This window comes from Acomys minous (assembly GCF_964271855.1).
Source record: "Acomys minous genome assembly, chromosome: 14".
Lineage (NCBI taxonomy): Eukaryota > Metazoa > Chordata > Mammalia > Rodentia > Muridae > Acomys > Acomys minous.
In genome coordinates, this window is record NC_140496.1 from 112,550,780 (window position 1) to 112,577,014 (window position 26,235).

The 26,235-nt window shown below is 35.7% G+C and overlaps 1 protein-coding gene across 2 annotated transcripts; it reads left to right on the forward strand.

Moving 5' to 3' along the window:
• The first annotated feature begins 475 nt into the window (after positions 1–475).
• On the forward strand, positions 476–24,984 carry DEPDC1 (DEP domain containing 1). Of its 2 annotated transcripts, XM_084757485.1 has the most exons (12): positions 476–647; positions 3,735–4,000; positions 10,719–10,875; positions 11,897–12,018; positions 12,421–12,551; positions 13,301–13,348; positions 16,124–16,264; positions 17,972–18,799; positions 19,225–19,397; positions 22,180–22,356; positions 23,252–23,437; positions 24,072–24,984. In XM_084757485.1, exons 1-12 carry the CDS (start codon positions 600–602, stop codon positions 24,210–24,212), a joined length of 2,418 nt encoding a protein of 805 aa, XP_084613611.1. In that variant the 5' UTR covers positions 476–599; the 3' UTR covers positions 24,213–24,984. The 2 variants fall into 2 exon arrangements, with proteins under 2 accessions (XP_084613611.1, XP_084613612.1); XM_084757486.1 differs by lacking the exon at positions 17,972–18,799.
• Positions 24,985–26,235: the final 1,251 nt, after the last annotated feature.

A 26,235-nucleotide genomic window follows, 5' to 3' on the forward strand; every position in this document is an offset into this window, starting at 1 on the left:
GAAGTCTGAAATCTGGGAAGGAGTTCAGAGACTTTATGCACATCCCTCCAACTCTTAGTTCACCTTAGTTTCTGTCATTTGACAAATGATGCTTGTTGCAGATACATTTTAAAAGACCCCAGTGGTGTTTTAAGTGTGTGGTTTAAACATAAGCAGGCATCTACTGATATCACAGTAGATTTTAAGGAAAACAAGTTTTATATCTTTCCCAAGTCCCGCGGTGTGTGTACTTAGGAAGATCGGCTTATGCTCCACTGCAGTTCCTGATAAACCCTGCCTGGTTTATATTAGCACCGCTGAAGAGCCCCTAGAGTCAGGAAGAAAGAACCCCTTTGCGGTGGAGGCGCGGTAGACTCGCTGCAAACGCCCCTTAGATCTGGGCTGCAGCGACCGCCCTCCTCACGTCACAGCGCTTTTTCCCCCTCCCCGGCCTCCACCTCGCAGTATCATGTGACTTGATGACGCCTCCAATCAGCTTTGCTGCTAGATATTCAAATCAACAGCGCGACAGTTGTTCAGAAACCAACACCCGGCTACAAGGATTCCTGCTACCGCGCTGTTTCCGCCGCTTCCATGGACTCAGCTCCGCACTGACGGCAATGGAGGGTCAGGGCGCTCCTCTCGGGCCTTACCGGGCCACCAAGCTGGTAAGAGCGTGGAGGAGAGGGACCGAGACCTAGGTTTCCCGAGGGACCCTGGGGGACCTGGGTGTATGAATGACTTAGGTTTCCTGAGGATACTCACAGCTGCTAGATTCCATGATGAGCCCCGGATCTGGTATCCAGAGGGACCCAAAGTGCCAAGATTTGTGTTGAGGGAAGCTAATGGCACATCTCCTGTCGTCTTTGAGTTGCACTCCACTCTGGTCTCCGCTCAGATCCAAAGTGCAGTGCCCCAAAGCTGCACCACGTTCTGACTCTGCAAGACAGCTCCTCAGGTGTCTTTCTAACCCCTGACTCTCAAATACCAGTCTTAGCCACTTTTTAAAGTGTGATTTGCTGCTTCTCAAAATTAGAAATTAAAGTTTCAAGTCCGGAATCCCAGGTATGACACTTTATCTTGTTGACTCTGTAGAATTTGTAAGTAACATTAGAAAAGAACTGTTGAACCTAAACCCAAAGTAATTTTAGTAACCACTTTTAGTAGTCACTGGAGCTGTGACTTTTTAGATTTTTCTATCCTATAGAGTAGTATGCTTATGGTTATGTGACATTAAAAGATTCCGGTAGCCTCAGCTTCCACATTGGTATAAAGGTACAATACATTCCTTCCTTAAGAGACTTACTAAAAAAAAAAAAAAAATACCGTATGTGAGAATGTGTGGTAATCTGTGGAATAACAAGCATGTTATCCTCTCACAAATGTCTGTCCTGCTTTACCAGTGTGGAAAACAAGGCTCAAAGAAGGAACTCTCCTAAAGCCATATACATGGTAAATGGAAGAACTAGAAAATGAACCTTTTTCTGTCATCGTGATCTTAACATATATTCTACTGCTCAACAAGAAGTTGGTTATGTTTATCAATATAAAGGATAAAAATTAGTTCTGCAGTGTATCATCATGAGGTAGTTCTGTCACATTAAAAATTTACTTAGATAAAAGTAGCACAAGCACACTAAAAAATTTGCCAAGTGCTTACAAATACTTTACACAAATATTACCACAAGATAAATATTAGTATAAGCATATTGTGCTACAGAGAAGAAAAAAAAACAAAGGTTAATAAACAAGAAGGAAAGCTTGAGCATATCCTAAATGTTTCACTCCAGGACCTTATCAGTCTACCACATTTCAAAAATACTCTGTGGTGTCTTTGAGTGCAGAGACTCACATCACTTTACTACTGTGTGCTCAGCACTGTGGGTAGTGAAGCAGTTCAAAAAAGTTTCTTGAATGTAAGCAGTGGGAGGTTTGGTAAGAAAAGAGTGATAGTTACTGTTTCTCAGCTGTAAGTTCAGTATTGTGATGCTGGGGTAAGACGTGTGACACAGTAGTAATATAACTAATAGTCTGATAATACAGTTAGTAAACTGATCTCTAACATATTTATCTATTAAAACGTGATGTATTCATTGTCTACTACCACCTTTATGTTCTACAGTTAATGTCACAAATCTAGACGTTTGACTGATTTGAGGGCGGCTCAGAAAATAATTTTTTCACGTAAATATTCAGCGGTTCATTAAATGTGCAATGAATTCATTTTACTAGTTTATCATTTTATCTATTCTATGTTCATTATAAGGCTCCATTTATTTATTCATTCATCCATTTACTTATTTTGAGGGAGGCCTTTCTATGTGCTCTAGGCTCTTCTGGTACTCACCATGCAGTTCAGGTTGGCCTTGTATCCACAGAGATCCACCAGCCTTAGCCACCAAACCCAGCACTAGAGGGATCTTCGTAAGAGATGCTGAACTTAAGTACCTGGGATTAAAAGCACTTTGCCATTATAATTGCTGCATGCCAAAAGTTTTATTTGGCATAGTAATTGAATACAGATTCTAGCCTGAGTTGATTAAACCCAGTCTTTTGCGGCTGTTGTTTGTTCATTTGTTTGTTTGGATTTTATTTCGTGATAAGAACCTATGACATTAGTTGTACTTTTATTTTTGAGGTAGGGTTTCACTAAATTGTTTAGGCTGGCTTTGAACTTTGTAGCATACCCAGGGCTTGAACATAACAACACTCATGCCTTGGCCTCTGGAATTACAGGCTTGCATTACCAGGCCCACTTAAACCTGTGTTTGAGTGTTTATGTTGATCATTGAAATCAGCGATTCTCAACCGATGGGTTATGACCTTTGAGGGTTGTTTATCAGATATCCTGTGTATCATATATTTACATTACAATTCATAACAGTAGCAAAATTAGAATTATGAAGTAGCAATGAAGTAATTTTACGGTTGGGCATCCCACAACATGAGGAACTATATATTAAAGGATTGTAGCATTAGGAAGGTTGAGAACCACAGATTTAGATATAGGATCTTGGTCAAGTTATCAATCTGTGCTTCTTTTCTCCTTATATGAAAAAAAATCTTTTTTAAAAGATTTATTTTTATTATGTATACAGTGCTCTGGGTGCATGTGCACCTGCAGGCCAGAAGAGGGCATCAGATCACATTATAGACGGCTATGAGCCACCATGTGGTTGCTGGGAGTTGAACTCAGGACCTCTGAAGGAGCAGTCAGTGCCCTTAACCTCTGAGCCATCTCTCCAGCCCCAGATAATATCTTTATAAAACTGAGATTTATAATTAAATACCAAATATAAAATACTATCTGGCATAAATGCTACCAGCAGATTATTAATGTTAGTTAAACTTTTAAAAAATTCTAATAGATAAAACTTTATCAAGGCCTAAGAAACAGGTACATTATAGCTCTTTTCACTCCAAAGTTTCCTAGGTGGGATGTCCAATGAATGTTTAGTAAAAAAGCCTATTACAAGAAAATATTGGCGCTGGAATTAGTAATAAGAAATCAGTGAAATATAAGATCTTATGTAGCACAGATAGGTGATTTTTGTTCTTCAAGAATTTTTAAATTATTATTAGCTTTGAAATTAAAAAAAATTTCATTCTCTAATGATTTTCTTTATTCCTTTTCATTATTTTGAGAAAGGGCCTTATGTAGCCCAAACTAGTCTGGAATTTGCTACATACCCAAATCAATGAGATTTCATTTTTGCTATAATGTTTTTTAAAAAGTATTTTTCTTCTCTTCACAGTGGAATGAAGTAACCACATCTTTTCGAGTAGGAATGCCTTTAAGAAAACATAGACAACATTTAAAAAAATATAGCAATTGTTTCACTGCAGGTGAAGCAGTAGATTGGCTTTATGATCTATTAAGAAGTAATAGTAATTTTGGTCCTGAAGTTACAAGACAACAGACTATTCAACTTTTGAGAAAATTTCTTAAGAATCACGTGATTGAAGATATCAAAGGTAGATGGGGATCGGAAAACCTTGATGACAACAATCAACTATTCAGGTATTGATTAGATATATCATTATAAAACTTAATTACGTCTGCTCTCAGCATTCTACTAAAGAGAAATAGTCTTCCCTCGTAAAGAGCTCACAGAATACTTGTCCAATATCAATGGGTCATCTCTGAAATCACATACATACAATTAACTTTATATTGGATTGAGCAGGTTGTATCTATATATTTAGAATATGTATATACATGAATTTGAGAGAGCAAGGAGGGGTTCATGGGGAAGACTGGAGAAAGAGAAGAGGGAAATCATAATTAAATTTTAATTTGAAAAGTAAAAAATAAACATAAAAAAACAGAATTTACAATGTTGCTGTTGCTCCACATTTGTTATAGTTTTACTGCAATAGCAGCTTCTTAGAGAGAAGTAAAGGTTTCTTTAGAAAGATATTTCTCCTTTTTTTTTTCTTTTATTGAAAGTAGTTTTTTTCTTATAATATATTCTGATTATGGGTTCTTCTCCCCGAACCCCTCCCAGTTTCTCCACACCTCCAATCCTACACAGATCTGTACCCTTTCTTCTCCTCTTATAAAACAAACAGGTTTCTGAGAAATAATAATAAAATAAGATAAATAAGGAACAAATAAATTGGAATATGGTAAAACAACCAAACAAGAAAAACAGCAAGGAAAAAACACAAGAAACATATGTAGATGCAGAGGCACACACACATTCACATACTCAGGATCCCATAGAAATACAAAATTGAAATCCATAATATATAGCTTAGGTAAAGGACGTGTAAGGCAGAAAAACAAAACAAAGCAATCTTGATTTAACATTTTGAGACAAAGAACCTCCAAAGATACCATTGAGTTCATTTTATGTTGACCATCAACTGCTAGTCACAGGGCCTACCCTTAAGAGTGTTTTGTTTACCCAGGGAGATTTCCTTATAGAAAACTGATTTTTCATGTTCAAGGGGCTATCAATTGGAGATAGTTTCTGGGTTAGTGATGGGTGCATGTCTACTTCTCCTTTCAGCTCCAGGACTCATCTGGTGCAGACCCTGTACATTTTAGTTTTTGTGAATCCATATGTGCCAGTTCTGTTATGCCTAGAAGACCTTGATTTCTTGTTGTTCTCTACCCCACCTAACTCTTCAGAGTTCCCTGAGACCTGACGGGAGGGATCTGATGAGACATCCCATTTATGACTGAGTGTGTGAAGATCTCTCACTCTCTGCATAGTGTCTGGCTGTCTGGGTCTTTGTATATGGTTCGCATCTACTGCAGGAGGAAGGTTCTCTGATGATGGCCAAGCATGGCACCAAATTATGAAAATAGCAGAATGTCATGTCATTTTATTGCTACATGTTGTTGTTTTGTTTTGTTTTAAAATAGTAGTATTTTTGTTTTACACTAGGTTTATCTAGTCTCAGGTTCTTAGTCACCCAAACAGTGTTAGTATTAGGTATGGGTTCCGTCTCATGGAGTGTGCCTTAATTCAAATCAGGTGTTGGTTAGTTATCTCTACAAGCTTTGTGCCACCATTGCACTAGCATATCTTATAGGCAGCACATCATTGCAGATCAAAGGGTTTGTGGCTAGGTTGGTGTTTATATTTCTCTTTTGGTAGTGTACAGAGTACCTTCCCGTACTAAAGATGCTCTCTGCTCATAAACGCTCTATGTAGACGCCAGCTCAACTTCTTCATATTTAATGAGTTGTATTGATGTTTTCTTCAGCAGTAAGGCCTTAACATTAGTTTGTGAAGAGCCACCAGTAGTCTTGGCAACAATCTGGATTGTTCAGAGTTCTTATTGGATCCTTTTTTAGCTAATAATGCAGTTAGGTGTAATCCATTCCTGGTACTGTAAGCTTCATTTGTTGATAAGAGATGCCCACTTGGGGCTCTATCTCACTGGTTATTTGGTGATTTTATTTAGATTGTCTTCATATATGTGTGTGATGTAGGAGGTTTCTAATATATTAGGTTTCCATAGACCCTTCAAATAACCCTTAGTTTTGAATGTTCCTCCCGATTCCCTTGCTTATCCCCTTTTCCATCCTCTTTCCCATTTGGTCCTTTCTTTCCAGTCCCTACCGCCACCACATTTGTCCATCCACAGCTATTCTATTTTCCCTTCCTTGGGACATCTGTCCCTCCACCTTAGCCCTCTATTCTCAAGCTCTGTGGTTCTATGGGTTATAGCTTGATTATCAATGACTTAACAGCTAACATCCACATGTAAGTGAATATATAACCATATTTGTCTTTGGTACTGGAATAACTCACTCAAGATAATTGTTTTTCTAGCTCCATTCACTTATTTTCAAATTTCATGATCCCTTCCCTGCCTTTTTTTTTGGGGGGGGGGGCATGGACTTCTTGAGACTTTATTTTCATTTTTTTGTATCAAAAATTTTTGAGAATAATTTAGATGTAATTTTCCCCATCAACATAGAGCATGGAATAGAATTATTTGGTTGTCTATATTGTATGTATTTATGCCATCAAGTGGCCGTTTATTGGCTGCACCTTTTACATAGACAGAGGCTAGAGCCAATTTTCTTGAGTTATATGAATACAGGTCTTATCCTTGGCTTTTCTTCCCATTTACTATGTAATGCACAAAAGGTATCTAAATGTGTGCATTCACCTATACTTTTGCTCACTAGATGTAAGAAAGAAAATACCTCTTATGTTTGGTGTAATGTAGTGAAGACAAACGAGGAAGCACAAAATGGTTTTAAACACAGCAACCATCGCGGCAGCAAAACAAGCAAAGTGTTGAGATAAATTAAAACCCAAAACCACTGTAATTCCCCCCCCCCTTTTTTAACAGCTGAGTAAATATATCATGTTTTCTTTATCCATTCATCCATTGACAGACATCTAGGCTGTTATGAACAAAGCAACAATGAACATGGTTAAGCAAGTATCTCTGTAATAGGATGTAGTGAACTTGGGTATATGCCCAAGAGTGGTATATCTGGATCTTAAGCTGGATTGATTTCCATCTTCCTGGGGAACTGGCAAAGTGACTTCTGTAGTGCTTGTACAAGTTTTCACTCCTACCAGCAGATGAGTGTTCCCCTTATTCCACATTCTTGTCAGCATGAGTGGTTACTTGTTTTATTGATCTTGGTCATTCTGACTGCTGCAAGATGAGATCTTATGATTTGCATTTATTTCTATGATGATGAAGGATATTGAACTTGAACATCTATTTAACATCTTAACCATTTGAATTCTCTGTTTAAATCTGTATCCCATTTTTTAATTGGATTATTTCCTTGACTTCTAATTCTCTTTAGTTCTTTCTATATTTTGGACATTAGCTCTGTATCAGATATGTAGTTGGTAAAAATCTCTTTCATTTTGTAGCTTTGTGCTTTGTCAAGATGATGGTGTTCTTTGTGATGCAGAAGATTTTCAGTTTTATGAAGTCTCGTTAGTTTTTGTTCTTAGTGCGTATGTTTTTGGTATTCTACTTAGAAAGTCTTTTCTTGTGTCAGAGTTCAAGGATATTCTTCTATTAGAGTCAGTGTATCTAGTTCTATAGCTGTCTATTTTATTACCCCTTCCTTGAGAGATCTATACTTCCCCACTGTTCCCTTACTCTCTACTTTCTTTCTGTCTCTCATAAATAAGAGAGGCTTCTGAGGAATAATAATGACATAATATAATGTAATGTACTATGATAAAAAACTAACAAATCAGAGTTGGACAAAACAAGCAGACAGAAAAGAGCCCAAGAAAAGACACAAGAATCAGAGACCCTCTCATTTGCACACTCAGGAATCTTATAAAATCTCTTACCTGGAAGTCATAAAATACATGCAGAATCCCTGGTGCAGGCTTTGTGCATGCTACCTCAGTCTAATGATTTCACTTTTTTAAAGTTCTGAGTAATGTTCTATGTATAAATGCACCACATTTTTTGTATGTTCATCTATTGATGGACATTTAGATTATTTATAATTTCTGGGTATTATGAACTAGAGCAATAAATATAGTTGAACAAGTATCTCTAGGGTAGGATAAAATGTCCTTTGGCTGTGTGCCCAAAAGAGGTATACTTTGATGTTAAGACAAATCAATTCTGGGATGGAGAGATGGCTCATCAGATAAGAATGCTGTGTGCTCTTTCAGGGGTCCGGAGTTTAATTTCTGACAACCACATGTTGGCTCACAACCCTATGTCCTGGAATCTGATGCCCTCTTCTGGCCTGCAGGTGCACATGCAGATAGAGCGCTCATACATAAAATAAATAAAATCTTAAAAAAAAAGAACAAACTTGAAAACAAAGATAAATTCTTATCTTTTTGATGAAATGCTTCAGTGGCTTCCATCCTAACTGTATACTGTTGCATTCCTTTCAGTAGTAGATAAGTGTTTGCCTTTCTCCACTTCCTTGCCAGCGTGATCTGTCGTTTGTTTCACTGGAGTCTTATATATTTGCATATTCATAAAAGCTGTTTTGAAGTTCTTTTCTTATGCTTCAGCTATATTGCATTTCCCAGAGTCTACTGTAGTATGGTTTCTCGGCCTTGGTGGAGACATACTGTCCTGGCTCTTGTTGATTGTTTTTTGTTGTTGCTTAGTTTTTTTATGCTGGATCTAGGCATCTGGGTTTAGGATGATTATAATTCTAGATGCTGATGTCTAGTCTTGTCTTTGTTGGGTGGGTGTTCTATCCTTTCTGTTGCCCTCTCTGGGTGGCAACAGAAAATGGATAGAGTATGGTGGCTGTAAATTGCCTCATAGAGAATGCTTCTCAGATCCTGCCAGGTGTGGCCACTGAGGATTCCTTCTATTTAGAATGTGTTTCTTGGTATTGGGAGATGACAGTTACAGATGGAGATGTGCTAGAAATGGGAGGTGCTCAGAAGAACCACAGCAGGTATAAAAACAGAGTGTGCCACCAATCTCTGCCTTGTCCTCTGGGAACAGGGACAGAGAAGAAGGAGAGGCCACAGCAGATGCTATGCTACAGAGTTGGGGGTAAGACTTGGGGCTTGGGTTTGTAGGAGAGGAAGGAGAGTGGAGATTCAGATTGCCTGCCTGCTCCCCTGGCCTGTCTGCTTCCCAGAGAGTTCTGTAGAAGTTGGAGGTGAGATAAAGGGATCCGTAGTAAGGAGGAGGGGGGTGGCAATAAATGGTCTGCTACAGAGCTTGAGATGAGACTGGGGGGTTAGAGTTGCAGGAGAGAAGGGAGAGTGAAGGTCTGGAGGTTGCCTGGTATTGCCACTCTTAAGTCAATTAAAACTATGTAGAAAACTATATGCTTGAAAGTTGTGAGCTACAAAGTCCAAAATTTTTGAATATTGAATAGTGTATAATAAAGTAGGAAGTTGAAAGGATAACATACTAGTGTTTTTATGTTATGAAAGGTTTTTTTAAATCACATTTCAATGACATTATTATTGACCTCAAGTTTCATAAATTCTCTAACTGCAAAGCAAATTCATGGTTCCTTGCCTTTAAATAGTGTATAATTATTATAGTAATTTGTAATAAGAAGCTGAAGGTGAATCTGAGGCTTCTAACCTATCTGCAGGCACTTACACTCACATGTTTGTCTACACACAGGTGCATAATTAACTTTTTTTTTTTAGTTTTTAGAGACAGGGTTTCTTTGTGTAGCCTTGACTGTCCTGTACTCACTTTGTAGACCAGGTAGACCAGGCTGGTCACAGTGATCCCCCTGCCTCTGCCTCCCGAGTGCTGGGATTAAAGGTGTGCGCCACCACACCCGGCAAAAATTACATATTTTAAAGAACAAAATGTTATACCTGTTTTAAGTCCTCAATATGAAGAATAAAATTCTCATGAGATCATATAAAAATTATATTATAGCAAAGAAAGTTTCTAATGACACTAAAATGTTAAGTATAAATTTAGTGTATGATAAAAGATACCAAAAAGGAAAAATACACAAAACTATACTCTTCACATATATTGATGAAAAGCCTAAACACATAAACAAAAACAAACAAACAAACAAAGGATAAGTTTGTAATTCCCCTTAGCAGAGGGGAAAGAATTTAAATAGGTAAAGACTTTCTTTCACTTAAAAAAAAGACAACTATTTAGTAAAACATGAACAGTTACATTGTTTGACGGCTAGATACATGGATGTGGTTTATATTCTGTGCTTGTTTGTATCATCAAAATGGTTCATAGTAAGATGAAAAACAAAATGTGCCATAGTCAAAAGAAGAAAGAGACTAAATTCTAAAATGACAATAAACTGTCAAAAGGCTGGAAGTATTAATCAAACTATGACTTTCTGTTGTTTGTTTTGTTTTGTCTTGTTTTTTGAGACAGGGTTTCTCTATATATCCCTGGCTATCCTAAAACCAGGCAGGCCTCGAACTCACAAAGTTATGCCTGCCTTTATCTTCTGAATGCTGGGATTAAAGGCATGTACCACCACTGCACAACTGTCATTATTTTTTTCAAAGAGATTTATAAAACAGTTTCCTAGAGATATTTATGTAAGCATTACTTCTTCAACAAAATTAGTCCTGATTGTAACCCCGTGCTGTACATAAGCAAAACTGAAATGAGTATCGTATACTAAAGAAATCAAGAAACTACTAAAATACTTTACAGGTTTAATGGTAATATTGGTTTATCCAGAATCTTAGTTACTTGCTAATATAAGTAAGTCAGATTCTTTGTATGACTTTTAAAATATACTCTAAAAGCTTATTTTGTTATCACATCCTAGTTAACTCCGTATTATTTTAAACCAGATTTCCTGCAACTTCTCCACTTAAAACTCTTCCACAAAGACATACAGAAACCAGGAAAACCAACACGGACTACTTTTCCAAAGATAAAGATGGTATTTTTAAATTACGAAACTTATCTCGTAAAACTCCCAAGAAGTGTGGATTACATTTCTCTCAGGTAAGATATTATTTTATAAACTGGTAATTTAAATAGCATTATTATGTGTTTGATAGTAATATCATTAAAAGTAAGTGATGCTTTAATATTTGAACCCAATACTGACATCTCCTAAGTTACAATCTAAATAAATAAATAAATAAATAAGAATTATGTGTGAATGTGTTTGAAACCTGTAGAAACAGTTGGAAAACAATATAATACAGAATATGAGGTATTCTGGAAAAGGCTTTTTGTAATTTAATATTTTGTCATTTGTTATTCTTCCTATTTGATGTATTAATCAGATTTCCACCACTTTTATAAAATACCTAAGACTCAGTCTCCAAGTAGGCAAATTAAACCTCAGATTTCAAAGTTTCAGCTCATGTTCTTTAGTCTCTGTTACTTTTGTTCTTATAATAATACACTGTAATCATAATAGAAGCATGTGAGGGAGGAAGCTACTTATGGAAACTGGAAGGTGAGAGAAGGAAAAGTGTCTTGGTTTGGGATACCAATGGCTTCCCAGCAGCCTGCTGTGTGTGGTTCAGTTTCTTTCCATAAGGCCTTGGTTGCCTCTTGCAGATTCCACCGCCCACTAGGACCAACTTAGAGACTAATAACTTCAATGTGGATTGTTTGCAGCATAGTGATCTAAGTGATCATAAGTTATCTAAGCCATAGAATTGTATAACTCTTCAACTCATCTCTGTCACTAGACTTTTATAGTAATAACCAAACTATAAAGTGTTTAGACATGAAGTATATGTTGGAAATGTTGCAAAATGGAAAAATATGTGTCCCATTACTTTTCAGACACTTTGTAATGCCATAGTAGACACTGAGTAAACTACTAAGTATAAAAAACCCCACCTCAATAAATAAAGTAGAGATCCTTTAAGAAAGACACCCAACATTAACATACACACACACACACACACACACACACACACACACACACACACCTGTGTTAAAAGAGTTCAACATTCCTATAGTTTGAGTATAGACTGTAACAAACCAAGGCAATTTTTTTCTTCAGGAAAATACAGAAAAGAGAAATCATGAAAGAATAATCAGTGAAGATCAAGAAAATGCAGCTGACAACAGAGAAATAAGCCAGGAAGATGTTGAAGAAGTTTGGAGATGCATTATTATGATCTAGTAAGACAAAAATTAAGCTATAATAATGATTCTGAAGTATGTGGGTTATTAATTTGATTTTTCACTCAAATATGCACATAAATAAAAACATTACCTTTCAAAGCTTAGAATTTAAATATGTATTTTTTTTTAGTAATTGCCTTTGGTACAGATCTAGTATGGTGTAAAGAAAAAAAAATTTACCTTTTTAATTAAAGACATCAGTGTAGTTTGGGATTTTTATTGGATTCCTCTGAATGTTGTTGATAAGTATATATGTAAAAGTGGATACTAAATAGAAACTTTGAATTTTTGTTAAGAGAAAAATTAAGTACTCCAGTGGCTTTGTGTGTTGCCAGTCATGCACACTTTATACTCTTCCTCTTATTTTAAGAAAAAATTGTTCATACTCTTCTTTTTTAGCCTGCAAACCATTTTAGGTGTGCCATCCATAGAGGAACTCATAAACCCAAACAAAATAATTCCTCAATATGTAATGTACAACATGGCCAACACAAGTAAACATGGAGTGGTTGTACTACAAGACAAATCAGGTAGGTATTTTTCTTTTAATGTGGAATATTTTCAAATTGGTAACCAAAGCTGTGTTTACAGGGCAGTGTAGAGATCTACACATAGAAAGTAGAACCCTTACAGAAGGCACATTCATTTAGCAATAATGATGGAATTTTTAAAAGTAAGTATTATTCATGTTATCACAAAAAAAATTAGTTGCTAAAGTGAATTAATGCCTGACTTTTAAAAACTGACAGTAATAAGCATCCAAATTATAGAAAATTAAAACTATTATTAACAGTACTTGTGTTAAGGGCCTAAATGTGCTGAGTATTTTGCTAAAGATTTAGTGATGACCAAGCTGGATATGGTACCAACTTCTATATGTCAGTAGGCTTCAAGCTAAAAGTACCCTGATATTCAGACATAGTTAATTTCAGTGATAGGCGTCACCTAAATCAGTAGTGGTCATGTAGCATAGAACTAAAGTGGGACTAGAGAGAAGTAGTGGAGTAGATAAGGATGAAATTAGCTTATATTTAAACAATCCCTTTCTAGATAAATTAGTTCTTTGTTTTGGGTAGCTGCTCTCAAGTTCTTTATAACTTTTCAAACTATTTGTATTTTAAAATATTCAACTGTCCAGGTAAGAAGATAGCTAAGCTAGTAAATGCCCTTGGTACTATGCCAAATATATATATATATACACACACACACATATATATATATATATGCTATCATAAAAACTGTATGACTTAATATACATTATTTGCTTTTTTTTTTAAAGAGGATCTTCCACACTGGGTATTATCTGCTATGAAATGCCTAGCAAATTGTAAGTTAAACCACGAGTTTGTGTGAGTCTGTGTGTGTGTATGTGTGTGTGTGTTTGTGTGTGTGATAATATAAATGTGTATGTGTTTATTATATTGTTAATGAATAAATGAACAAGAATGAAAAAAATATTTAGAATGATGAGTCAAATGATAGTTAAATAGAATTGATTAAAAGCTCTTTGTTTTCAATGCAAAAAGGACTTTGTAATTAGAATCTGTCATTTACGGTTCAGTTCAAATAAATCATAAATTTGTAGGCTTATAGAATTTGAAAAACTCTTAGGTAAAATCTAAACTACCGTAATTGCTACAATGAGTCCCAAGGCGTGACGGTGGTAGCTTAGAAGTAAAACAGTAGATGAGTGGAAAAGGATAAACCAGAAATGAAGTTCCATAAAGCTCATGTCCATCCTTTTCATGGTAGATTACGTAAAGAATGTATTAAAAAAAAAACTATTTTGGTAATCTACAAACCAGTTTTTAGCATTTTATTGTCCAACCTTTCTTTTTAGTAACCAATGATGGAGACTTACAATGTAAGCCTCTGGTTCACATACAAAACTCTTACTGCTTTCAAAATAAATTTTAAAAATTTGCAAAGATGTGTGCTTTTAGGTTATCAAACGATAGAATATATTTTTAAAATTGTAGTAATAGGTATGAGTTTTCAGTTATTATAAAATTAGTATATTTGAAATTTTAATGGGATTTTATAAATGTTGAAGATCATATTCTTATTTGTATATCAAAATGACAGAATCACAAAATAAATAGCCCTTATGTAAATACTTTTCAGAAACATTTTATCCATGGGACTAAGATGAAGAATCTGAGTTTAAGCATAGACTTTTGAATATCTTTTTCTACTGTCCCCGCCCAGTTGTCTTGCTCTCCTGTGACTCGGGGTTAAAAGCACAGATAAGCATACTGGCAGGTGTTCTTATCTGTCCATCGTTAGGGATTTGTATTTTCTCTCTCTTCCCAGTTCATATTATATGTAAATAATAACAATTATATAACTTCCTGGGTTTCAGTTAATACAATGTATTTAGCTAGAGTCTACATCAGTAGTTCTCAACCTGTACAGTGCGAACTCGCTCTCCAAAACTATTTACATTACAATTCATAACAGTAGCAAAATTATAGTTATGAAATAACAACTAAAATAGTTTTATGTTTGGGGATCACCACAACATGATGAACTGTATTAAAGGGTCACAACATTAGGAAGGAGGGTGGAGAACCACTGGTCTTTGGGAATAATAATCTTGCAAATTAGTTTTAAGAATACTATCGACAACTTTTTATTTCTCAGAGTTGAAAATCAAGATTCTCAGAGCCTTCTGTTAATGTAAAGAATCTACAACTTAAACGTAAATTATCTAACTATAAATTGTTCATTTTTCTTTCTAATGAACCTATGTTTTCTGTCTTAGAAAACTTACTAGTGATTACCTAATAGTCTACATATTAAGAATATTTCTTGGGACTGGAGAGATGGCTCAGTGGCTAAGAGCACTGGCTGCCCTTCAGAGGTCCTGAGTTCAGTTCCCAGTACCTGCATGGTGGCTCGCAACCATCTGTAATGGGAACTGATGCCCTCCTCTGTCTGATACTCTCTTCTGTCATGCAGGCTTATATGCAAGTAGAGTGCTCATGTACATAAAAAAAAAAAAAAAAAATATATATATATATATATATATATATATATATACATTAGCTTTTAAACTACTATGTGTGTGATTTTCTTTTTCTTTAATCATTTTGCACTATGTATGCATACACTTCTAAAGCCATACAAAAAATTGGAAACAGAAAAACAAAAAACTGTGTGGTTCAGGATAAAGGGGGTTTGGTAATAATGGCTGTAAAATATGAATGCATATTTCATTCACTAGGGAAATGTCCCCAAGACTCCAATGTGGTTGAATTTTTTTTTTATATATAAACCATGTCCCTGAAGATTTTTATAGGGAAGAGTCCCAAATCAGAGTTTGGAGTCCACTAAATTAGAGACCCCAGAGCAAATATTTGTGAGGGAGTAAGTTCCTAACTTTTCCCTTATGGATTCTAGCCTGTGTACAGAAGTTCTTTTATTTTTAACATGTCAACAATGATTAATAATCATGATTATTTCAATAGGACTATTAATCTAAAAATATCAATGGAAAAATATTAAAATTGTTAGGAATTTTTAAAGAATTTAGTTTTAAAATTCATAAAAGAGTTGACATACAAAGAATGGCTTAGAATTATTCGTATCATTCAAGTGTTCTTGTCTTCACAAATAAGTTGCAACAAAATCTCATTGACATGTTGATGCTTGTTGCTTTATGTACAGTTTTCGTATATTAAAATAATACTAAAAATAAAACTATCCAGAGGTTGCTTACAGTGATATCCAGTGAAAAGATAAGACATGGCTGCAGAGATGGCTCAAAGGTTAAGAGCACTGGCTGCCATCTAAAGGGCCCAGGTTCAATTCTCAGCTCCCACATGGTAGCTTGTAACTGTCTGTAACTCCCGTTCCAGGGGTCCATGGCACCAGGTGGGTGTGTGGTGCACATACATAAGCATGCACGCAAAATGCTCATACACATAAAATAAACAAATCTTTATAAAAGAGAGAGATGAATTGATGAGTTGCATGTAGTGTAACATTGATTGTTATGAGCCATAGATTCCTTATAAGATATATGTTTAAGCTTATGTGCACTTTCAATTGTATTTAAATTAAAACATTTTGCCCGTTTCTTTTGCCTTCTGCTTCTTAGGGCCAAGAAGTAATGACACCAATAATCTAACTTATGTTGGATTTGAACGTGATGTATTCAAAACAATTGCAGATTATTTTCTAGATCTTCCTGAGCCTCTACTTACATTTGAATATTATGAATTATTTGTGAACATTTTGGGTACGTTTAAATTTTACTTATAATTTAAATTTATTCTGTTAAAGTACTTAAGTTTCCTTAAAGTTAAAAGTCTAAAAACATAGTAAAAATAAACGTGGTAGGCTACAAATTAGTTCAAAATTTAATAATACTATGGTTATACCAGTTCAAATGGTTCAAATATGGTTCAACACCAGCTGCTCTGAAACCAACTGTCGTATAGTTCTTTCTAGTTCTGACACAGCTCCCTAGAGTTAGCCCTGACTCTATCAGATTTCAGATCCATAAGGCTACTCTTATCCCTGGTGCTGGCGACAAGTAGTTCCCTTCGCTTCCTACACTTATGCTCAACCAACCACCAATTAAAAGGTTTGTTTGAATTCCTCTATATTTTACTGATTCACTCAGGAAACCCTGAAAAGTAGTTATGTTTGTTTTTTTGTTTTTTAAAAGATAGAATTCAGGGATAGACAAAGAGAAGAGAGCACATGAAGAGAGTGGGCTGGCACAGGGACTCTGTACCCTCTCAGGAGAGTCACCCTGGAAAATCTGGGTATTCATCAACCCAAAGCTACCTTACCTTCATTGTTTCAGAATTTAAATATGTTTTATTAGCTAGATATGATTGTATGTTGATTAAGTTATCTTCCTTTTCTTTTTTGTTTTCTTTTTGAAATCTTCTTATAAAAAATCAATCTCTATCTCTCTTCCCTTCCCCAAGAGGTTGTTGGCAATGCAGATATGTGGCTAGCTCTGAGACACATTAGCACAAACTCACGTATATTGCAACAACACCTCTTTTTTATTTTTAATTTATTTATTTTTATTTTATGTACATTGATATTTTGCCTGTATGTATGTCTGTGTGAAGGTGCCAAATCTTGGAGTTACGGACAGTTGTGAGGTGCCATGTGGTTGCTGGGAATTGAACCCAGGTCCTTTGGAAGAGCAGTCAGTGCTCTTAACTGCTGAGCCATCTCTCTAGTCCACACAACAACACCTCTTAAATAACAAGACTGACCACTCAGGAAATTCCAAGGATTTGGGAGTTCTCTGCCAGTAACCAAGTACACTATAGATGCAGTTGTCACTGGCCTTCATGTCTTGTTTTTGCCTACCTCTGAAGTCAACCAATCCACAGTAAAGAGGGGTGTGTTTTTAATATAGCTGTATAGAACTTTCAGGATGTTTTGTTTTCTTGTCATTATTTTCTAAATGATAAATATATACATAGTGGTTACCTCATATTTATATTAAATAAATGCATAGATTGTATGTATGTGGTACACCATTTTATATAAGAGACTTAAATTTGCAGATCTTGTTCATGGGCATTGCTGGAACCAGTCTTCCAATAAACACTGACATGAATATATGTGTGTGTTGCTATATACATCTGTCTTATAATAAAAGATTTCTAGTTCTCATAGGATTAAAAACAAATATTTTTAACTGAGTCCTGATTCAATCCTTTTAATTAGATGACTAAATTAATTTTAAATGATTTGTATCAGAAATGGAAATACCACTAGTCACTCCTGCATGTTTATAACTGAATGTTGCATGTGTCCTATTGAAGTGGCTTCCAAACTAAGCAACTGCTTTGTGTTTCTACTAACAGTGTATATTACAGTGATGCTTTATGTTTTTTAACTTTACTATGTTTTGGTTTTATTTTTGTCCACTGTCTTGCAGTTGCATCTTAATTTTTGTCTCATTTTCTGGTAGTTGTTTGTGGCTACATCACAGTTTCAGATAGAACAAGTGGGATACATAAAATCCAAGATGATCCACGGTCTGCAAAAATCCATCATTTAAGCAATTTGAATTCCTTCAGATCAACTGAGTGTCTTCTTCTCAGTCTGCTTTACAAAGACAAAAGCAGTGAAGAATTGGATCCTACTGAAAGACTGCAAAGAAGTGATCAAGGATTTCAAGAAAGATGTGCCAAGAAAACGCAGCAAGTTAATTTAAGAAACAGAAGAGCTAGTGCTAACGACATAATAGGAGGAAGCTGTCATAATTTAATAGGCTTAAGTAATGTGAATGCCCTGTCCTCTGACACCAAAGCAAGGTGCTCTTCCTTGGAAGGAATTATAGATACGCCAAGTGAGAAGTACAATAGCTTCTACCAGTCTGTTCTGAACACAGAAGAGCAAAATAGTAAGCCATCTTTAGTGTCAGTGCCCAAACAGAAATCCCTATTTAATCTTCACTCAGAGGAAAATACTCAGCAGCCACACTGCATTGGTTTTAAAAGAACTTCTGCTTTGACTGTTCAAGATCAAGAAGATTTATGTAATGGAAGATACAAATCCAAACAACTTTGTAGATCTCAGAGTTTGCTCTTAAGAAGCAGTACAAGACAGAATAGTTATATCAATAAACCAGTGGCTGAAATTATAATGAAACCAAATGTTGGACCAGGCAGTACAAGTGTGCAAAGTGAGCTTGGAGCGTCTAGCACCACAATCAATAAAAGACTGTGCAAAAGTGCAATAGAACTTTCAGAAAATTCTTTACCTCCAGCTGCTTCTGTGTTGACTGGCACACAAAGTAAGGCTGTTTTCAATGCATGCCATGTTAACTTTTAACGTTTACTAACACTGCTTTGTATTCTTGGCTTTTTTCCCCTGAAATTGCTTTTTTTTTTTTTTTTTTACTTGTAAAGAAATTAATGTAACAGACTTTGGTCATGATATAACCAACATTTAGTCTACCCTACTTAAAGCACTTAATTTTTTTTTCTTTAATTTTACTAATTCTGTGTCACTTTATTTATAATACTTATTTTAAACTTAAAAATAGGTCGCAAAAAATAGTGATTGACTTACTATATTTAATGTAGAAATTTGTAACCATAATTAAAAGAAAAATACTAAGATATTTTATTACCCTCATTATATAACTGTGTATTCTATTAATTTGAAACCTATTATCATTGATGATTTTTGGGGGGTGGGGGTGACTTTGCCTTCTAGGTTTGCTGCAACCTCATTTAGAGAGAGTTGCCATCAATGCTCTACAGTTATGTTGTTTGTTACTTCCCCCACCAAATCGTAGAAAGCTTCAACTCTTAATGCGAATGATTTCTCGAATTAGTCAAAATGTTGATATGCCCAGACTTCATGAAGAAATAGGTACAAGATCATTGGTAAGTTGACTTTATAAGTATATTTTTTATTAATTCATTTACCTCTCCTCCCAACTTCATATCCTCATTTTTAAATAACTACTTGAGGCCATTAATGTTTCCCATATGTACATAGATATAGGGCCATTCACCGGAACATCATTAACCTAGCTGGGCCACCTCCTAAAGAAAACTGACTCTCCCTCCCCTAATAGTCATCAGCTGTTAGTAGCTCCTCTGCTATAGATGGGGCTTATAAATCCCTCCACCTCTGTACTGGAATGTTGATTGGTTTGCCCTTGTGCAGGTCTTGTACAGCCAACCATTGCTGTGAGTTCATGAGTTCATTACTCTTATCCAGAAGGTCCTGTTTCATTTCAGTTCTCCCTGGTCTCTGCCTCTTCCATGACATTCCCTGAATCTTGGTGTGTGTGTGTGTGTGTGTGTGTGTGTGTGTGTGTGTGTGTGTGTGTGTATGCATGTGCATGTGCATGTGTCTGTCTGTCTGTCTGGAGCTGTTTCTTATCATGTAAAGAGTAAGCCCTAATTTATCAACTAAAAGAAGACCAAGCTATTTGAAAGTACTACTTAAGTGATATTTTAATGAGAAAATAAAATATAATTTTAATTACTTTAAAGAAAACAAAGCAACCCCAGAAAAGCAAAGCCATGTATACAAAGCACAGAATAGAGTTTAGTAAGTTGCAGTGGTAGACTATTCTACTAACGTTAAGGTCTTAGTTTTTGTTTGTTTGTATGATTTATCAGTTCATTATTGATTTATTTTATTCCAAGTATTTGGAGTAAAAAGTTGGTTAATCTTTAAAACAAAAACAAAAAAACCCTAAAAACTTGACCTTTGATACCAGAAAATAATGTTACACAATTCTTTGTGCTCAGGCTCTTATACTTTCATCATTTAGTAAACTTAGCAGAAAGCTTTGTTTTCTTCTCCATTTTGTACACCTCACAGTGATTCAACTAGTCAGTCAGACCATGTTATATCACCTGTATCAATTCTGTCTGGTTGGGAGGGAAATGGATTTACAGATATGGTTGAAACATAAGCGTATTACAACTCTTAGGTAGAGAGTGTGTAAACAATCAATATATAATCTGTCAAAGTGTTTCAGGGAATATGGAAGTGGGGAAGTTATATCTGATGAACTATGATAATAAGTCATTGAGGACAAGAATTTTTGAAGAAAAAAAAAACTGTTTCCAAGTAGTCCAAGATTCAGGGTCCTGGGAGAATGAAGACAGAAGGATTTATATACAAATATTAATAGGAAATGAATCTTTAAAATTCTTTATCTCTCTTTCATTGTTTCTCTTAAGAATTGTCACTTTTTATTTTTTTTTTATTTTTTTTCCTTTATTAATTTATTCTTGTTACATCTCAATGGTTATCCCATCCCTTGTATCCTCCCATTCTTCCCTCCCTCCTCTTTTCCCCTTATTCCCCTCCCCTATGACTGTTCCTGAGGGGGATTACCTCCCCCTGTATATGCTCATAGGGTATCAAGTCTCTTCTTGGTAACCTGCTGTCCTTCCTCTGAGTGCCACCAGGTCTCCTCATCGAGGGGACATGGTCAAAGGTGAGGCACCAGAGTATGTGAGAAAGTAATATCCCACTCTCCACTTTACTGTGGAGAATGTTCTGTCCATTGGCTAGATCTGGGTAGGGGTTTAAGGTTTACTGCCTGTATTGTCCTTGGCTGGTGCCTTAGTTTGACTCTGTCTTAAATCTATAAAATGTTCTCATAATAAGCTTAGAAATTCTACTTAGCTGTTCTGCTCATCACTGTGGGTAGTTCATTAACAATGACAGAATAGATTAAAAATAAAATATTCTTGAATAATTATAACATTATTGAAAAGAACAAGAATTTAGTAAGGGGTGGTGTTTGAAAAGGTGATAATTTTAGTTTTTTATTTTTTGGTTTTAAAGTTATTAGGGCACCAAATAAAAATTGTCTAATAATTTTAGAAAGTTGAGCCTTATAAAGGAAAAGCGAGGCAGAAGATAGTTTTTTTAGTCATCCACATTGAGATGGTAGTTACAAATGTAAAAGGGTTTCTAAGAAGAATAGAGACAAGTTGAGAACTGAGCCAAGGAACTAAAGGGAAATATTTCAAGTCAATAAATATGTTCATCATCTATTATGTGCAAATATTTAAAATAGAATTCAAATATTATAATTATTGTGTGTTACAGATATGGATTACATAGCTATGAGAGTAATGATTTTTAAGACAAAAATTTTTCCAGAGTTTCAGAATCCTTCTGATAGAAATGTAGATATATGTATTAAGTCACTGTCTAAACACTAGTTATCATTAACAGCTATTTTCTAGAGTTTTAAAACACAAATAGTGCTAATTTTACAACTTCTGCTGAATATGTATTCCATATGTTATATATTCTCCTAGCTTGTGGTTTTGTAGCATTAGTTTAATGGAATAAGTCTTTGTTCTCTGACAGCTCTTGGCTGAGGCTTATACCACTGTATTAATAGAAGCTGTACTATTAATCAAGTTATTAAAAAAAAAAAAGGAAAACCTATTATACATAACCCATTGGAACTTTGTTAACAAAATACATAGCAAACGCTTTTACTGTACTGTACTATAGTGTAATAAAGTTTTATTATCTTCCTAATTATAATACATTATTTCCATGTGTCCTAAACTGAAGGCTACTTATCACTTTATCCCCATGCATCATGTAATGAAAATTGGAAATTACTGACATTGTCATTCATATGAAAACTTAGGTTCTTACATTGGTATCTTTCTGTAGATGATACATACTTTCTCTCGATGTGTGCTGTGTTGTGCTGAAGAAGTGGATCTTGATGAGCTTCTGGCTTCAAGATTAGTTTCCTTCCTAATGGATCATCATCAAGAAATTCTTCAAGTACCCATGTATTTGCAGAGTACAGTGGAGAAACATCTTGACTGCATTAGAAAGGGCCAGGTAGGTATTTTAAGCCTAAAAATCTCTGCATTCATTATTTGCAAGTAAGAAATTCATCTGAAAGTAACCCCATTAAAAATGGGCACTTTTTTGTTCACATAAACATCCTTTAAGTCAGAAATACATAGAGCCTGGAGATTCACACAGCACTAGGACTTTTCTTGGCCTTCCTTTATATTATCAGGAATATGAGTATTAAATTTCTTGCATACAACATTGAGCTTCAAATCCAATGTAAAAAAAATCCCTCTACCTTCAATTAGAAAAAAAAATGTGATAAGGACTTTCTGTAGGTATGTGTGTGCATGTGGAGGCCAGAGATCAACTGCAGGAATCATCCTCCGTTATTCTCTAACTTGACTTTAAAATAAGGCCTCTCTGTGGGCTTGCGGACATTTGGCACATATAGTGGGGGGTGCCATGGCTGCTCTGGGGGGGGGGGCTGTGAAGCAGGAAGGAACAAGCTGCACTCATCTTCCTGTACCCTGAGGAGGAGAACATGAACATGAATTGGCTCTCCACAGAACCCGCCCATTCAACTCAAGGGCTAATGTCTTCTGGTTGAGTGTGGAGCGTGCCTTAAAGGGGCAGCGTAGACTGACTGGCTGTCTTCAGGCATTTAAAAAAGCCCCTGGTTGTCTGTGCCCTACCTGCAAATAGACACCTGAGTCTGCTGATTCCAAACTATATTTTGACTGGAAAAGTTGGAGGTTGTCTTATATGCCAGAAAATGCAGTTGCTTTTGTTTTTATTTGTTTGTTTGCTTGTTTTTTAACACACTGAATATTTGATTGAGGCCAAAATGAAAGATACTAGATTCCACCAAAAATGTTCTATACAGAACAAATATGACCAGAATATACAGGTTTCACTGTCTTCTTCTGTTCACTGACAGGTTAAAAATTGTGGAGATGGGTTAGTTGTTCCTCTGCCAACATATTCTTACTGTAAGCAGATTAGTGCTAAAGAGTTTGATGAGCAGAAAATTTCAACTTCTCAAGCTGCAATTACAGAACTTTTGGAGAATATTATTAGAAGTAAAAGCTTGCCTCTAAAGGAGAAAAGAAGAAAACTGAGACAGGTGGGAGAATGTGCAACTTTTTCATCTTACAAATCTATGTAATTACTGATTCCTATTTCTAATAACATTTGGAAGAACATTTTAATTTTTAGATATATAGATATATATTGTTTTCATTATATACCTAAAGTATATGAGTTAATATCTATTTGGTTTTACTCTATCTTAAATTTAAAATAATTACAATACTATTAATTGATTCTCTTTTATGTTACTGGTATTTTGTATAATTATATCTTGAATTAGCCCCAGAAAGCGTTTGTAAAATCTGGATTATAATACCTATCTCTGAGTGACTTATCCCTACCACTATTTAGTACTTTCAGCTCTAAAGCAAAATCCAATAGCCATATTATTCTAGAAAGAATACAGCCTGGGAAACTTGAGAGAAGTAGAAGCTGCCCCAAGTTCATGTGGCCTTCGTAGGCATTACCAGTGATAAACATTTGAGTTTAGGATGGGAATCAACAGAAAAGAATCCTAGGGTTTTACCACTGACAGGAAGCTGAAGGATCTTCCAATATCCCCATCACAAATACAGGGAAAAGCAAGAGTCGGGTGAAAGAATACTTGATTAGCTTTGTCTAAAGAAATAATACTCAAGAACTTCTAATTCTTCCCCCTCATTTTTAAGTTTCAGAAGGAATACCCCTTGATATATCAGAAAAGGTTTCCGACTTCTGAGAGCGAAGCAGCACTTTTTGATGGCAAACCTACAATCAAGCAACCAATGCTGAATTTAAGAAACCCAAAGATTCACAGTCTGCGATACTAACTTAAAACTTCAGCAAATGAAGCCAGGCATGAGGACATTTCTACTTAAAAGGAAATCTATTAAGATTATAGTTTCCCCTAAAAGGTCCTTATAAAAGAAGATGCCAACACAGTCTTTTTTTCTGTGCAAGGCTGCTAAAGCTACTGGATCTCAGCTAAGAGTGCCTAACAAAAGATGATACCAAATATTTTAATTAGAAACAATATTTTTAATAGAATGACCTAGTAAGGCAATCAGTATAATCCAGATAAAATTGTGGTGCTTTTTAAAAAGAAAATATGTGTGTGTGTTTACGGATATTAGCTAAATAACTGGTTGTTTAGGATTGCTTCTTTAAAGATTAAGAATGAAGAATATTGTACTCTTTTCTATAATCTTTTTATACTTATGATTTATTTAAAAGTGTATAAACACAGACTTGTATCATGGCTTTTGTTTAGTGGAATTTGTTTTATTGGGGGATAAAAGGGTTTTGAGGATAAAGTCTCCCAGTCTGACCTCAGAGTCATATTCTGCTTGCCTTAAGCTCCTGTGTGGTAGGAATCCTAGCTTATATGTGTGTCCTAAAAAAAAAACTGTTTGTGTAAGAGTTTTGTTTTCCCCTAAAAAATTATCTCAACTTCTTCCATCTTTTATCCAGAAATATGTTTTGAATCTTGACATTCATTATCTATTCTAATACTAAAATAGACGTATAATAGTTATACATGTGTCTTTCATTGTTCCTTAAATGTGGAAGCTGTGATAAATAAAGCAACATTTCTTATCTTAAGATATTTACTTTTTTCAATCAAGGAAACTACATTTTTCAGCCTTTAAAGTAATGATAAACTTGCTGACATCAGATATGGAGATTCCTTCAGCTGAAGACTGGTCTTTCTGATAATAATTCTCCGAGCTAATGTTTTTTGTTCTGGTGGTTGTTGTTACTTGTGTTTTCTTCTCTCATATATTGCTGCAGTTTCCCCTCCCTCCCTTCTCCAGTGTCTCTCTCATGGCCTTCCCTCTCCAGATCTACGGCCACCCCACCCCTCAGAAAAGAGCAGGCCACCTGGGGCACCAACAAATACCATAACAGGCTAGAATAAGACCAGGCACATACCATCGCATCAAGGCTCAACAAAGCAAACCAGTAGGAGAAGAAAGGTAAAACAGTCAGGGACAGCCCCAGCTCCCATGTTAGGAATCTCACAAGAACACCAAACTACTCAGCCATGACATCTATGCAGAGGGCCGACCTAGGTCAGACCCACTACAGGTTCCTTGATTTCTGGAAGCCCCATGAGTTCTGCTCAGTGGGTTCTGTGGGTCATGTTCTTAAGGTTCCTCCAATCCTTCCTCCCTCTCCTCACCAGCACTCCGAGTTCTACCTAATGTTTGGCTGTGGGATTCTGTATCGGCTCCAACCAGTTGCTCAATGAAGTCTCTTTGGTTTCTCTGATGGTGATTATGCTAGGCTCCAGTCCCAGAATACTCCACAGGCAGGACTGAGGCAAGGTCAAACATTTTTTGGCTGGGTTGGTGTTCCAATCAATGCACTTGAGTCTTTGCCCAATTAAGTTTTTTGCTGGAATTACTCATAGATTGCATGGAGTTTTGATTGCACTAGGCTGCTACCTCATCCCTAAATGCTGCCCCCCAGTTCCAGTCACTCTTACCAGTATTTTTCTCCTCTGACCCTCACCCAATCCCTCCACTTTCCAACACCACTCACCCCCAGTCTACTAGCGGAATCTATTGTATTTCTTTTTCCCAGGGAGATCTTTGTGTCCTCTCTTAAGACTTCCTTGTTACTTAGCCTCTCTTGGTCTGTGGATTGTTAAACTAAGGTTTTTAAGCTGGAGCACATTGGAACTATCATGGCCTAGCAAGCCAATCAAGTCTATAATTTAGAGATGTTACAAAGACATTGGTACTCTTATGAATTTTGAAACAGGAACTTGTGTAATTCTGGCTGTTTCAACTTGTAGCTATCTTGCCTGAGCCTCCAAGTGCTGAGATTATAGGCATATGCCACCATTAT